Source organism: Seriola dumerili, unplaced genomic scaffold (genome assembly GCF_002260705.1).
Source record: "Seriola dumerili isolate Sdu_G_001 unplaced genomic scaffold, Sdu_1.0 BDQW01000025.1, whole genome shotgun sequence".
Lineage (NCBI taxonomy): Eukaryota > Metazoa > Chordata > Actinopteri > Carangiformes > Carangidae > Seriola > Seriola dumerili.
In genome coordinates, this window is record NW_019174280.1 from 12,520,825 (window position 1) to 12,534,173 (window position 13,349).

Genomic DNA, 13,349 nt, shown 5'->3' on the forward strand with positions numbered 1-13,349 from the left:
TATAAGTCTATCGTATAAGAAAGCAAAGACATTTTTTGAAATCTCTGGTTGGCATCACTCAACTCCACGGGACCTCAGATAACCTTTCAAGAGGAAATAAAAATAGAACATAATTTGGTCGGTCGACTTTTTGTAAGTTTTCAAGCTTCATTGAACTCGGAATTGGAGAGAGAGAGAGAGAGAGAGAGAGAGAGAGAGAGAGAGAGAGAGAGAGAGAGAGAGAGAGAGAGAGAGAGCGAGAGAGATGATAACAGCTGGATCTTGATCACAGGGTATAGTCTCTCACTCCTCCTCCTGTCTCATGTCTCCTCTCTCTTATTCTTAACTTTGTGTTGAACGCTGCCGAGTGCTGTGCTCGACTGAACAGCAGATCTGATTTTAATAAGGACGAGGGGGTTCAGCTGATTGCTTAAGACCACATAGTTTTTGCATTAACACTCAGTAATTTTGTGCGTAACTGCATCCACACTATCATTATCCCTTCTATCAACACGGATGTCCAGCTTCAAGGAGAGGATATGTACCAGGGCATAATGACAACCAACCACGGACCCCCTTCCTATGAGGCCGGATTTCTCCACAACGCCTCGGCGGGCACCTCTCCGGTTTATGTGCCCACCACCCGGGTCGTCACCCCCATGATCCCGGCGCTGCCTTACCTCCAAACGCCCGATGCGTCGCAGCAAAGCAGCCCCGTGTCGAGCCACTCTGCCTGGGCGCAGCCGGGGGCAGACTCGGTGCCCTCGTACAACCACTCCCCGGTGTCTCCGCGTTTCACCTTCTCCACCAGCCCGCCTCTGTCCTCTGTGGTGGCCACGGCCCGGGAGACGGCAGCCTCATACAGCAGCCCGCTAAACATCTCTGCAAACGGGAGGGAGCACTACGGCGCTCGGGGCTTCAGCGGGTCGTACCACAGCCCCTACCCGGCCTACATGAGCCCGAACATGGGCGGAACGTGGCCGGCGTCCCCCTTCGATAGCTCGGTCCTCCACGGTCTCCAGACTGGTGCTCCTCCAGGCACAACACGGCACCCAAACATAGGTGAGAACCAGGAAAACAAAACAAATTTATTTTGGCATTTAAATATCTTGTGTGAGAGTCATGCAAAATATTTTCTGTTTTTCCCGCAATGAAAAGCTGTTTGGACTTTTTGATATTCCAGACAGAAATAAGCCTCAAGAAAGTGGAACGCAGCAGCATGTCTCTGTAATTCATTTGATTTGTCAGGGATTAATGAAAATACACTTAATAAAAATACGCCTGAAGGAGGTGAAAGATTGAAAAGACTAATCGAAAAAAAAATTTTTTTTTTTTGAACAGAAATATCTTGAAAAAAGAAAAGAAAAGAAAAAAAAATCTTGTTGCAGATTTTAAAATATAAACCTGCATTATTGCAATAATATGCTGATGATAAAAAAAATGTTTTGTCACCTTGTATCAGAAATAATTAATCTAATCAAGATTATTGCAGAATGAATTGACAGAATAATCTGAACCACTAGATTGCTAGGATATAATCTGAAAGGCCTGAAATACGATTTAAAAATAACAAATAAATATTAAAATATTTGACTATAATAATACAACTCAACACGATTAAATGTGATTTATATTTTTGAGTAAAAAAACAAATCCTGGAATAAAACAAATTAATCACGTCCTGGAATTATAAGGCAAAGTTTAAACTTTATGCCTATTTTTTTATTTAATTTTCAAATGTTTGAAAGCTCTGACTTTGGGACTGATTTTTTTTTTGTGACTGTTTTTTTTTTTGGTGTGTTCATCTCGTTTGATAGAAACAACACACCTACCGAAAACACCCTGATTAACCTCGTAATGAATGTTAGAAAGTGATGCCACATGAGAAGCGTCGGGCCATAAATTCACCGCAGACAATAAGGGCTCATTGTCACCTGCTGTAACTTAGTCTGTTCGTTTTTCATGCACAATACGATTCCTGATTCAAAAGTGTTTTTTGTCAGGAGCTTGGATCGAAATGTCGAAAATGTTTGCAGCCCAATCTTATTCTTGCTCCTAGAATAAAATGTAGGATTATCAATGAAAGACAGGCCTAATCATTTGAGTCAAACCACACACGTAACGGAGCGACGTAATGCACAGGATTTTAGATGTAGTTATTACTTTTGTTAACTAGGCTTTATATAAGGACCATTTTTCTGTCTCATGTAACAGCTAAAAGCAACATTAAGTAATATTTATTTTGTATCCTACTTCTGGATAAATATGTTTCATAGCGTATTAAAAAATTGTGTTGTTTAATTGCAATTTAAATTTTAGGAGTACATATAATTTTCTATCGTTAATAAAAAAAAATTGAGCCTAATATGTCAGATTGAATATATTATGTTATATGAATATATTCTGAGTGAGTTCACCTGTGTAGTTCATGAAGTGGATGTTTTAGATGTTTTAAAAGCATTTAAAAGTCAGATTTACAGCTAAGTACACATGCTTCGTATATTTCTATGAATCAGAGACATTATTGAAGCCATAGTAAATTAATATTTAACTGAACCTGAGGTGTTAACACAGTTTATGAGTATTAGATATAATTTATGAGTTGTGTTTGAATGCGGTCTCAGATCAGATCAGATTTGATTCAATTGTGTCTGGAGAAACTGATCCTGATCAGCAGTGCAGCGCTCAAGTCTTTTCTTTTAATCAAAGTCCATATTTCTTTATTCTACACATAAATTGAAATGAGTAGTTATAATCTTAACAGTGGACTGCAGCTGAAGCTCAGATCTGACTGAGGGGTCCCTCAGGTCACAGTGCTGGATGTGAATTCGGCCTATAGCTGCAGGTTGCAGTGCACTCTGGACCATATAGTACCACAGCGATTTCACAACACATCGATTTTGCTTAGGTTGTCAGTTTTTCATTGCTTTGACTTGCACCTTGTGTAGTCTAAATTACTAATCAGAATTGGCTGTGTTTGACCCGTGTTTCTCCATTATCTATATTTTCTGGCAGCTGCAGGATGATAGGATCTCAACCATTTCCATCACTGCACCTTTTCTCAAAGTGAGCGTTTTTCCAATGCAGTATCATGTAATCATAACATTTTCTGATGCTCATGGTCATTGTTAGACGTATCTGTTATTATTATATGGTTGTTTTAATCAGATTAACAGTTAATTAACAGCTGATTAATTCCTCGTTTATACTCACCAGCTCCTCCTCCTGTCTGCCAGTTGAGATGTAATGCTTGTGTTGATCATTTGAAAAGCTTTAACGTTCTTCTACGAGGTCATCCCCTGGAACTGTTTGACGAAGAAAGAGAAAAAGATCAGCTGCAACAGATAACGGCATTGATCCAATCTGACCTTTTCATCTGACTATAATCAATGCTGAACTCACTGTAAAGCTCGTTCACTGATTGCTCGTGTTTGTAGATGGAAGAAAACGCTTTCAGTGACAGGCTGAAGCTGATTGTTTTACAATAACATCAAATTAAATCAAATCTCAGTGTTTGATTCAGTGGCACTCAGCCATTCAGTGAAAGTCTCTATTGTTCCTTTGTTGAATAGAAGGGAAACTCCCTCATCGGTAAAATAACTTCACTTTTCTCAGGCAATTAAAGGAAAAAAAAACAATCAGCCTTCTTACAAAGATAAATACATAAAATGTCTCATTCATATTTAACCTGCCAAATGCCTGGCTTTAGAGAGGAACTTAAATTCTTGTAAAATGTTTTTGATTATTTAAAAATTGCTTAAATTAAATGTTTATTCACAGTATACCTTATTTTTCCTCACAATAACTTTAAATTTAAAATGGCTTATGAACAAATTTGTTAAAACTTTAGTTTTAGTGAAAAAGAAGTTGTTTAGCTCATCATGTTCTACCTTGATATGATCATTCTTTGTTAGATTTGATCTTTCTTAAATTGTAAATGGAAACAGACAAATCATTTGTTCAACAACAAGAAGACATTTTTAGTGATAGCCTACTGTTTGGGATAACTGTCAGTTTCTGAAGATATAAGAAGACCTTATCACTCCTAGATGTCCCTGAACGTCATAAGGAAAACATGACTCTTCATAGCTATTGAATATAAAATAAAAAGTAAGCTGACTTAATAATATAACATTCCCTCTCTTTGCAGTGTACATTTCAAAAGAAAAAAAATGGTACAACTCTTAGTTAAGTAAAAATTTTAAAGCACTGACTGTAAAATATACTTAGATATACACAAACATATGAATAAAAGTATCAAAAGCAATAATACTGAACTGCAAAAAGTATTATTCACATCACAACTAAAATGCCTTTACTGTAAATGTTACTTGAGTATACAGTATGTAGATATTATAACTACCAAAATGCACTTCAAGTATCAATAGAAAACCTAATCAATGCAGATAAATGGCTCCTGTGAGTGTTAGTATACAATTTATCATTAGATTGTTATTACTGAGACAGTAAGCAGAACTTTACTCTTGTCGTAGTGTAATCTATAACAATGCATCTAATTTTACAGGCTCATATGTGAAATCTTCATTTGTAAAGTAGCTAGCAGCTAAAGTTATGAAATAAATATAGTCGAGTAAAACGTACAATATTTTGAAGTAGAAGTATAACAGCATAAAATGCAAATACTCATGTAGGGTACAAGTACCTTAAATATATCTTAAGTAGTTACTTTTAAACACTGAGTGGCCTGTCTAGGTGTTGAATTGTTAATAAGTATGAAGTATATTAATGTAGTATGTCAGTGTGGGGTTAAACTAGTTCATATAGCAACTCTTGGCTTACTCTATTAATCAAATTTTTGATATTTTGAGCACATATTATTCTAGTAAAGTCTCCACAGCCCAATAGTGTAGTGCGGAAAAAGTTACAATAATCCCACGAGATTCATCAAAAGAATAAAATATGAAGCTGAGCAAATAAACGTTGTCCCTTTCACGTGTTGCTACTGTAACCTCTGATTGACCTTTATCACTGTCATGTTCAGAGACAGCGTTTAAAAGCTGCACAGACAGTTGCTCCTCACATACATCGCTGTCGACTGAGTCTTTTATACCATTTTCACCTTCGGCCTCCTGAAGCATTAGCGTGACTGTTTATACACTGCAGCCTGATTTCCAGCCTGTATCTGATAAAGACACACACCGACATTTATACAGAAGGAAAAAAAAAAAAAACTTCCATTCAGACAGACGTGGACGGTGCAGTATTTCTTTTTGTGTATTGTCTTACGTTGCTGCGTTGTGTTGGCTACAATGGCTGACTGGCTCAAGGTTAGCTCGCCCTGCTGTCTCTGTTTTGCTCTCAGCCTTGGAGGAGGCCTGCGTATGTCTCACTGCCATTCCTGTTGCTCTCTGCAGCGAGGGAGGAACAGATGGAGGCCAGATTCATACTCTCTGAACGACAGTAATTACAGACAGTGAGGTGTACGGTTCCAAAAAAAAAAAAAGAAGAAAAAAAAAAAAGACATTATGCAATTTAAATGAGTTTTAAGTTGATGATTTCCGCAGTTCCTCAAGCTGTTTTCGGCATTAACGCCACTGATGAATATTATAAGCTGTGCTGTTTGTATCATCACTAACCGAAGGAAGAAGAAAAAAGCCAATCTGTCACTTCCACAGATTGATGCCCTCCTCTGAACAGCTAAGTGGTTCTTGGAAGATACTCTGTTATGTGCCAGATGAGCGAGTGAAAATTACATTCATCAGATGTCATGCTATCTGAGAGAGAGGGACAAGGAGATGTGATAGATAGAAATGGAGTCTCTATTTGAATATGATAGAGCTCTACTCTGTCTCTATTTCTAGCCGACTCTTTATCTGGAGGGGAGTTGTGAGATAAGGAGGGATTCCAGGCTGCTGTTGTGTGGGCCGGCGTGACTGTGGGCCTGCGCCTCCTGCTGGTGTAGAGGCGCCACTGCACGACATACTCACCCAGTCGGCAGGAGACTGTTTATGAAAGTGGAGGGAAAGAATCTTTGTGGCACAGGCCCAGCTGGATGTTCATTCCTCTAAGAATCACTCAATATATCCTGGTTTGGTACCATGAACTGAGCTGAACAGGTGCTCTAAGTAATACATGGAAATTATATTAAGATCATTTTAACAGTCTTTGTGGCGGTTGACTGAATTGCCCTGGTGAAGATCTTCAGAAAAACAACCTTGACCGACGCCTCAGCTTGACCGACATGCAAATTTCAGTTTATCCAGAAAAAGTATTGAATGTGTTTTCCAAGCCTGAGAGTTGATGAACCCATTTCATCTCATGTAGCCTCGTATTGTGAGATCCTTAAACGGATGTTAAGAGATAAAGAGAGAAACAGCAGGTCCGAACAAATCATCATCAACCAAAAAGTACATTTCCCTCCAGTAACTTGACTTCTCACTTGTCCTCTCAGATTTGTTTGATGACTTTGCTGAGGGGCGGGAGTGTGTGAACTGTGGGGCGATGTCGACCCCCCTCTGGAGGCGGGATGGTACCGGCCACTACCTGTGTAATGCCTGTGGGCTGTACCACAAGATGAACGGCATCAACAGACCTCTCATCAAACCCCAAAGACGACTGGTGGGTCATCTTTGATTTAGATATGTTCGCCTCTTTAGTAAATGAAAGATGAATCCACTACTTCTTTCTCTGTCTTCATTGTTGACTGACATGTTTTATCTGTGGCAGTCTGCCTCGAGGAGGGTGGGCCTGTCCTGCACCAACTGTCACACCACCACCACCACCCTGTGGCGACGGAACGCAGAGGGGGAGCCGGTCTGCAACGCCTGTGGCCTCTACATGAAACTTCATGGGGTAAGAGAGAAAGGAGGGAGGGAGGGAGGGAGGGAGAGGAAAAGAGACAGTACTTCTTAGTGTTGACATTCTTTTTCTCACCAGCCTCTATGGATGTTACACAATCACACCTCACTCTGGTTCTGTCCTTTTGCTTGGGGTCTCGACAGGTACCCCGACCCCTGGCCATGAAGAAAGAGGGGATCCAGACCCGCAAACGCAAACCCAAGAACCTCAACAAGTCCCAAACTGGTGAGCTTCAAAAAACACATGGTATTCACTCTAATTAAATAATAAGATGAAGCAGTAGTTGCCCAAACATTTTGGAGTTTTATGGATTTTGAACAAGCCCCGTTTCCAAACCAAAAACAGTCATTTGGAGCCCTCTCTTTTCACCCTTACCTCTTGAGCGAGCGCGTGTGTCATGTCACAAAGCCCATATACATATACTGGTCTGTCCATGTGTGATGACCATGGATCTGTGCTCCACAGGGACTCCAGGCAGTGAGGGGACTCCAGGCACACCAGGCAGCACTCCCCGCGCCACAACCACCACCACCACCACCACAGAGGAGCCTCGTCGGATAAAGACGGAGCCGGAGACCCACAGCTTGTACACACACCACAGCACACACACACAGGTGAGATACTTTGACATTGCAGGGAGCATATATGCACAAGGATGTTTTGAGAAGCTCTGGTTGTGCTGACAGAATAGGTAGAAGCAACATTTACATTCAGCTCCATCTGTCTAACAAGCCCAGAAAACTGTATCACCGAACGGCCAGTTGAAAAGACCTAGTATGACCAGGAGGAGACTGCAGCCCAAATTCTGATCTCATATGCTCAAATAGCCACATACGACAAATTGTACTGGTCTTTTCACCATTTTCTTGTGTCCTTCTAGATTTCAGCCCTGCCAGCCTACATGGCAGCACAAGGAGGGGCCATTCCTCTCAAGATGTCGCCTGGAGGCCACGGCGGGTCTTCTGGCTCTAAAACTGAGCCCTGGAATAACCTAATCCTGGCTTAGATAATCTACAACCCAGCATCTCAAACCAGCTCATCTACAGCGAATCAGCTCTCCTGACAGACTAGAGTCTCGGGGAAAGTGGACTTTGTGCTCTGGGTGCAGATGGTCCTACGCGGCCTCCAGCTCACCGTACAAACAGCGCCTTCAGTACAAAGATCTGGGAAGGAAATATGGCAGCCAGTACAGAAGTGGAGTGCGTAAACATTACTGCACAGTTACTGTGTGTGCAATCACTGCAATCAAGGACCGGATGGAGTTTGTGTCAGACAATCGTGGAAGAGCAGCTCTTTGATTAGATCCACACAACAACTTTTGATGTGAGAAAATGCAACTGTGACAGAAGATTAGCTCTTTTTGACACTCTCTCATATTGTGCCACACAAGTACTCGACTAAAACCGTAACATAAGCCCGTGACAAACGACAGTAATCTCCCTGGGTTTTTTTATTTCAATATATTTGCCTTTTCTTCATTTTTGCATATTAATATGGACAATTCTTATGCACAATTTGCCAAAGAAATGATAGATATACAAAACATGTAAAGAATCACAGCAGGACATTTTTATGTCAAAGGTAGCACCAGTGGCTGTACTTAAAGGGTCAATTCATATAAATACTTATTACACTAACACTTACCCCAGTGGTACATTTGCAAATGATGTTTGAAAAACTCGGTAGCAATGTCTCAGGATAGGACGAAATATGTCCTATATGACCTCAGTGTGGTCAGTGTTCAGTATTTTGTTTGTGACTTTCTTTGATTCATTCAAAGAAACTGTTTTTTGGTAAGGCATGTTGCTATTGAATTCATCAAATGTGGTCTTTTAATGATTTGAGCGCCTCAGTTATAATGGGGTGGCAGCAGAAGTCTTAGCAGCTTTTATCTCCACACCAAGAAAACACATCGCTGATTGTTATTTAAGATTTTTTTTTTTTTTAAATCTGTAATTTGGTTGAACTGATCCTTTAAATACGCATCACAGTGAAGTAAAATTGAAATTTCACAGTGCTTCTAGCTAACTCTACAAAGACAAACAAATGATAATTATTTCTTGTAAACTTACTGTAACATAGAGAGAACTGCTCTTGACATCCATCACTCCTCAACACCAGTGATATGACCTTCAGTAGAAATGATCATTATCATCTAATTAATATCTATTATATGAAGGTTGTTTGATAAACTCTGCGAAGGAGTACTGTATCAAAACTGTACAGGATGTTTGTTTGGGACGAGCATGGAGGCAACATGTGTAAATGTGGGATACTGCCACATGTAATTACCAAAAATAACAACTATATGAGCATATATGTATAGAAAAAAAAAAAAAAAAAAAAAAAAAAAAAACTCCACTCCAATATAATTGTGTAATACACCATTTGTGATATATTGTAAGTAAAGACACAGTGACAGATGGACATGTGTCTGTGTATTTCTCACTACCTGATGGCCGTCCTCTGTGTGCGACTCTAGCTCCACTGAGGAACCTAATAAAGATAAAAGCGTCTTGACACAGTGCAAATGGTATGTATGATGTAAAGGTTTAGTGACTTTCATTCTGCTTCAAATGCATACCAAAGATTTGTGGAATAATTAGTGTCATTATAGCTTGTCAACTGAGTAATTACCTAACAGCTTGTTGACCTTTTGACTCTTCTTCTGAAAAGTGTATCCTTCCGATTTGTAAGTATGCGTTTGTGAACTTTGCAATATCTTGGACAAAACACTGGACGGCACATTGATTGAAGTCTTCAGTCAGCTTCTCCCTGATTAACTCTGCGTATTTGTCTTGTACCATCTCCCTCCAACACTGCTGAAACGCGAGCTTCATTCGACCCTGGAGGGCGTCAGACACTTGTGGACTGAAAGCGCGATCAAGTGGAAATGCCTTCCCGCTTTCTAAATGTTCCTCAAAGCTCGCACTTTTTTGTGAAAGCGGCCCTCGTGCAGCTTCAATCGCGGTGTTCAGCTCCCGTGTGAAGGCTTCTTTCTCATCCTCTGGTTTGCATTCAAAAATACTTTGCATTCTTTTGAAGTAACTCTTCCAGTCCTGCACCTGCACAACGGTCATCAGAGGGAAACTCAAATTTACAGATGTAAGGAGGTGTTTAACTACAGAAGTCAGATTTTTACATAAAGGATTGAGATCAGTTCTATTTTTTACTGCTTTGACATAGTCCTCATGGTCCTCAGTCTGTTTTATACACTCCACTTGGCTGTAGTCAACGTCCCTGAACAGATTTTCTTTGGTTCCTTTGAAGCCCCAGCATCTCACATAACCAATATGAGTCTTTACCCCATACACAGTCCACCACTCCTGAGCTTTCTGAACCAGGTTTAACATGCATGGCTCAGTGTTTCTAGCCAAACACGGGCTGTTCATGGTGAAAACATACACCTTCCAGTCTTCTGAGGATTCCTCTGACTCCAGAAGCTCCTGTGTTTGTTTAATAATGACGTCCTCGCTGTGTTCTCCGTTGTTGTAGTTAGGATAATAAGGTCCATACATGATGATCTCCTCCTGTTTCTCAATAACAGCCCACGAATGCTGTTTATCTTCTGCGCCACATTCCTCAGTGATGTCATGGTGAAACTCCAAAAATTTCTTGTTAACTGGGTCATTGAGGAAAGTGTCATCGGTGGCTTGTCTGAACGTGAGATGCTCCAGCACTTTATTCACAGAGTATTGTGTGTCAGCCCAGGATGATACCTGCTCGAAGAAGCGCCTGTTGTTAGTCAGGTATTTAACCTCTTCATTCACACAGGCTTCACATGTGCAGAGGCGACCACAGCTCGTCCTGTAACACAAAAATATATATACTTTAAAGATGTAAAGGTTTGAGAGAATGCCAACAAAACAAAACATAGAATAACCCAATTTTCCAGTTTTTATTGAAATTTCAGCAGGTCGAGTTCAGTGAAAAACCTTAAATGGTACAAAGGTAAGCAGTACACTGGCCAAAGAAAAAAAAAAAAAAAGAAAAAAAAGTTGATTTCACCAAGAACTGAAAAATCATGTAATTTTCATAGAAAACTGGCCTTTTTCAAGGATAAAAAATAGGTAACTTCAGTAAATGAAGCCTGAAGTTAATGCAAACAATTCCAACAGGTTTCTCAAGTTTGTTTGACTTACAAACCCTCTGTCTGTACAAAGTTCGTGATGGGATAAACTGTGTTACTGCAGGAAGTAGTACAGTATATTGATATCATGGTGGTGAGAAAAAGGGAGACAGACCGGTTGGTCAGGCTACAGCAAGACAATGACCGAAAACATGAGAGGTCCAGAACCAGACAGTGGCTTCACATGATGGAGGAGCAGACTCAAACCTCAGGGAGCTGGTTTGGGATGAACTGGACTGAAGGTGAAAGCAAACCAACCTACAAGTGCAACACGTTTGTGGGAACCTCTGCAACAGTGTTGGGACAAACTCTCTCAATAATACTTGATTTCTATTGGATTTCTATTCTACCGGATGAGCCTAAAATTTAGATTAGATTTAGGATCTGAGACATTACCACTGTGTAAATTTCAGTAACAACTGGAAAAATGGAGGTGTTCGTGCAAACACAGGGAGTATACTGTTAATGCAAAACGAAAGTTACAAATCCTCTCACAAACTATTCTTAGCAAACAGCTTGTCCACCACTTGTGTACTTCCTTGTGCGTCACGTTGACCTGTAGTAAGAATTTTTTGCAAAGCATCATTTTATTTACACCAGTGGAGAAGTGTGGTCATAAGGGGAAATACACTTGTGAAATAAAACACGTAATAGTACAATAAAGCATATAATAGGATATACCGTAATACTGTCACCCTGACATTTGCTAAACCAAAAAGCCTTAGAGTAAAAGCAATGTGACATGAGTAATATCAACAGTGAGATGCCTGAAATAACCCATCTGACCTCAAACAATCTGATCTCGCCCACATGCACATATACTGTCATTCTTCTTCAGTTGACACTTACCTCAGTCTGGCGTGCTGTGTGGCTCTGTCTGAGCCGTCAGTCTGAGATCTGTCCCGCAGAGCTGTGAGACTGGATACGCGTTTCTTCGAGGACAGCAGAGGCTCCTTTTCATCTCCATGAGACAGACGCCGTTTACGGCTCAACCTGAGTGAAAACAACAGACTGACTTGACGAAGAGCTGCGGCTGTATACTGTATATTTCACAGATCACCAATGGCCACATCACTGATACACCGCTGAGATGATGACACATTAGGATGCAAGGACATAATTTCACAGCCTCTCTTCCAGGTCACAGGGAATTTTTTCTCAATGTGAAATCTGAGTTTACTCACATGGGAAGTTCCATCCAGTCTCCTCACACCTGGTAGTTCAGAAACCATTTAAATTTGCTTTGTCTTTTCTCTGGTCGGTTCAGTCACTTGGTCGAAGCTCAGAGTGAGTTCAGATCACAGGAGGCAAAGCTGTGACAAACTGAACAGCAAGCTACGTTTAAACTGTTGCACTCTCGATGAATATGACTGCTGGAGAGAGTTTGCCACAGTCAGCACTCAGCTCCTCCTCCTGGTAATGCTCGGGGACTTACTGATATTACCTAACATGTCCACTGTTGATATACTGCTGTGTGAATGTGTGTGTGTTTCATCAACTTGTATCCTCAGTGACCCTTTTTTTTTTTTTTTTTTTTTCCAGTTTGGCAGGTTCACACTAGTATGCAGACGACACAGATCAAAGCCCACTCTTCTTCTTTAGTGGAAGGTGTCATAGCTTTCCCTCAATAAGCTAATTTAAAAGAGAAGAAGACAAATGAGGATGTATAGGGTGCTTTTGGTTTATGCCATGGGTTTCAATGATTTCTGGAGGCTAAAAAGTGACACACATACAGTACCAGAGGTTGGCTGACAGTTCCCAGCTGTGTGCCCCTGAGCAAAAGCTATGAAATTTTCCTGCGTTCACATTTAATATTTCACAGGGCTGAAAATTCCCTCCATGACCCCAAACTTCATGTATATGCCATATCATTGTGAGGCTGCCTGAGCGAAATTGATCTGAAACTTGTTGTTTTCTTTTCAGTCAAGGGACTAAAAAAAAAAAAAAAAACAAGACGCACAGCAAACCTGCTAGAGGGGAACATAACATGTTGACGTCAAAAGCAAATATGGAGGTCTCATGCCTTTACTCTTTATTATCAAAACAAATGTCATTAGTGTGATTTTGTGTTGTGTAATTCTTCAGCGAACCATAATGACAGTCTCCTTTGTGTTTTAGCTGATGGAGGGTAACGTGTCACGCTCAAACAAAAGGCATGTGGACACTGTTGCTGTGAAGCAGAGTCATGCAGAAACACGTTCAACAGGATCTGTGTTTTCCTCTCTTTCTAGTTTCTGATGGATGGATAGATGGATACTTCATTTATCCCCTAGGGGAAATTGTTCTCAACTCATTGTTGATAATAAAAATACAGTTAATAATAATAATAATAATAATAATGAGAGAGAGAGAGAGAGAGAGAGAGAGAGAGAGAGAGAGAGATGAAGGCTTCTTGCTACTGACAGGCTTGTTGCAGGCTGTC

General features: G+C 40.4%; 2 protein-coding genes across 2 annotated transcripts; one reads left to right on the forward strand and one right to left on the reverse strand.

Moving 5' to 3' along the window:
- Nucleotides 1-299: 299 nt before the first annotated feature.
- gata4 (GATA binding protein 4) lies at nucleotides 300-9,154 on the forward strand. Its single transcript, XM_022764538.1, has 6 exons — nucleotides 300-1,041; nucleotides 6,392-6,558; nucleotides 6,667-6,792; nucleotides 6,942-7,023; nucleotides 7,264-7,412; nucleotides 7,679-9,154. The coding sequence occupies exons 1-6, from the start codon at nucleotides 519-521 to the stop codon at nucleotides 7,802-7,804; spliced, it is 1,173 nt and encodes a 390-aa protein (XP_022620259.1). The 5' UTR covers nucleotides 300-518; the 3' UTR covers nucleotides 7,805-9,154.
- Nucleotides 8,231-12,267, reverse strand: LOC111235948. The gene is made up of 3 exons (XM_022764527.1): nucleotides 12,112-12,267; nucleotides 11,777-11,920; nucleotides 8,231-10,605 (listed from the first exon to the last, which is right to left on the reverse strand). Exons 1-3 carry the CDS (start codon nucleotides 12,123-12,125, stop codon nucleotides 9,432-9,434), a joined length of 1,332 nt encoding a protein of 443 aa, XP_022620248.1. The 5' UTR covers nucleotides 12,126-12,267; the 3' UTR covers nucleotides 8,231-9,431.
- Between the last annotated feature and the right edge of the window lie 1,082 nt (nucleotides 12,268-13,349).

Coding starts and splice junctions, on each gene's coding strand:
- gata4 (XM_022764538.1), top strand. CDS start 519: ATGTACCAGGGCATAATGACAACCAACCACGGACCCCCTTCCTATGAG. Junction 6,559..6,666: donor TCAAACCCCAAAGACGACTG/GTGGGTCATCTT, acceptor TATCTGTGGCAG/TCTGCCTCGAGGAGGGTGGG. Junction 6,793..6,941: donor TCTACATGAAACTTCATGGG/GTAAGAGAGAAA, acceptor GGGTCTCGACAG/GTACCCCGACCCCTGGCCAT.
- LOC111235948 (XM_022764527.1), bottom strand. Junction 10,606..11,776: donor ACACAGCACGCCAGACTGAG/GTAAGTGTCAAC, acceptor TTTGTGTTACAG/GACGAGCTGTGGTCGCCTCT.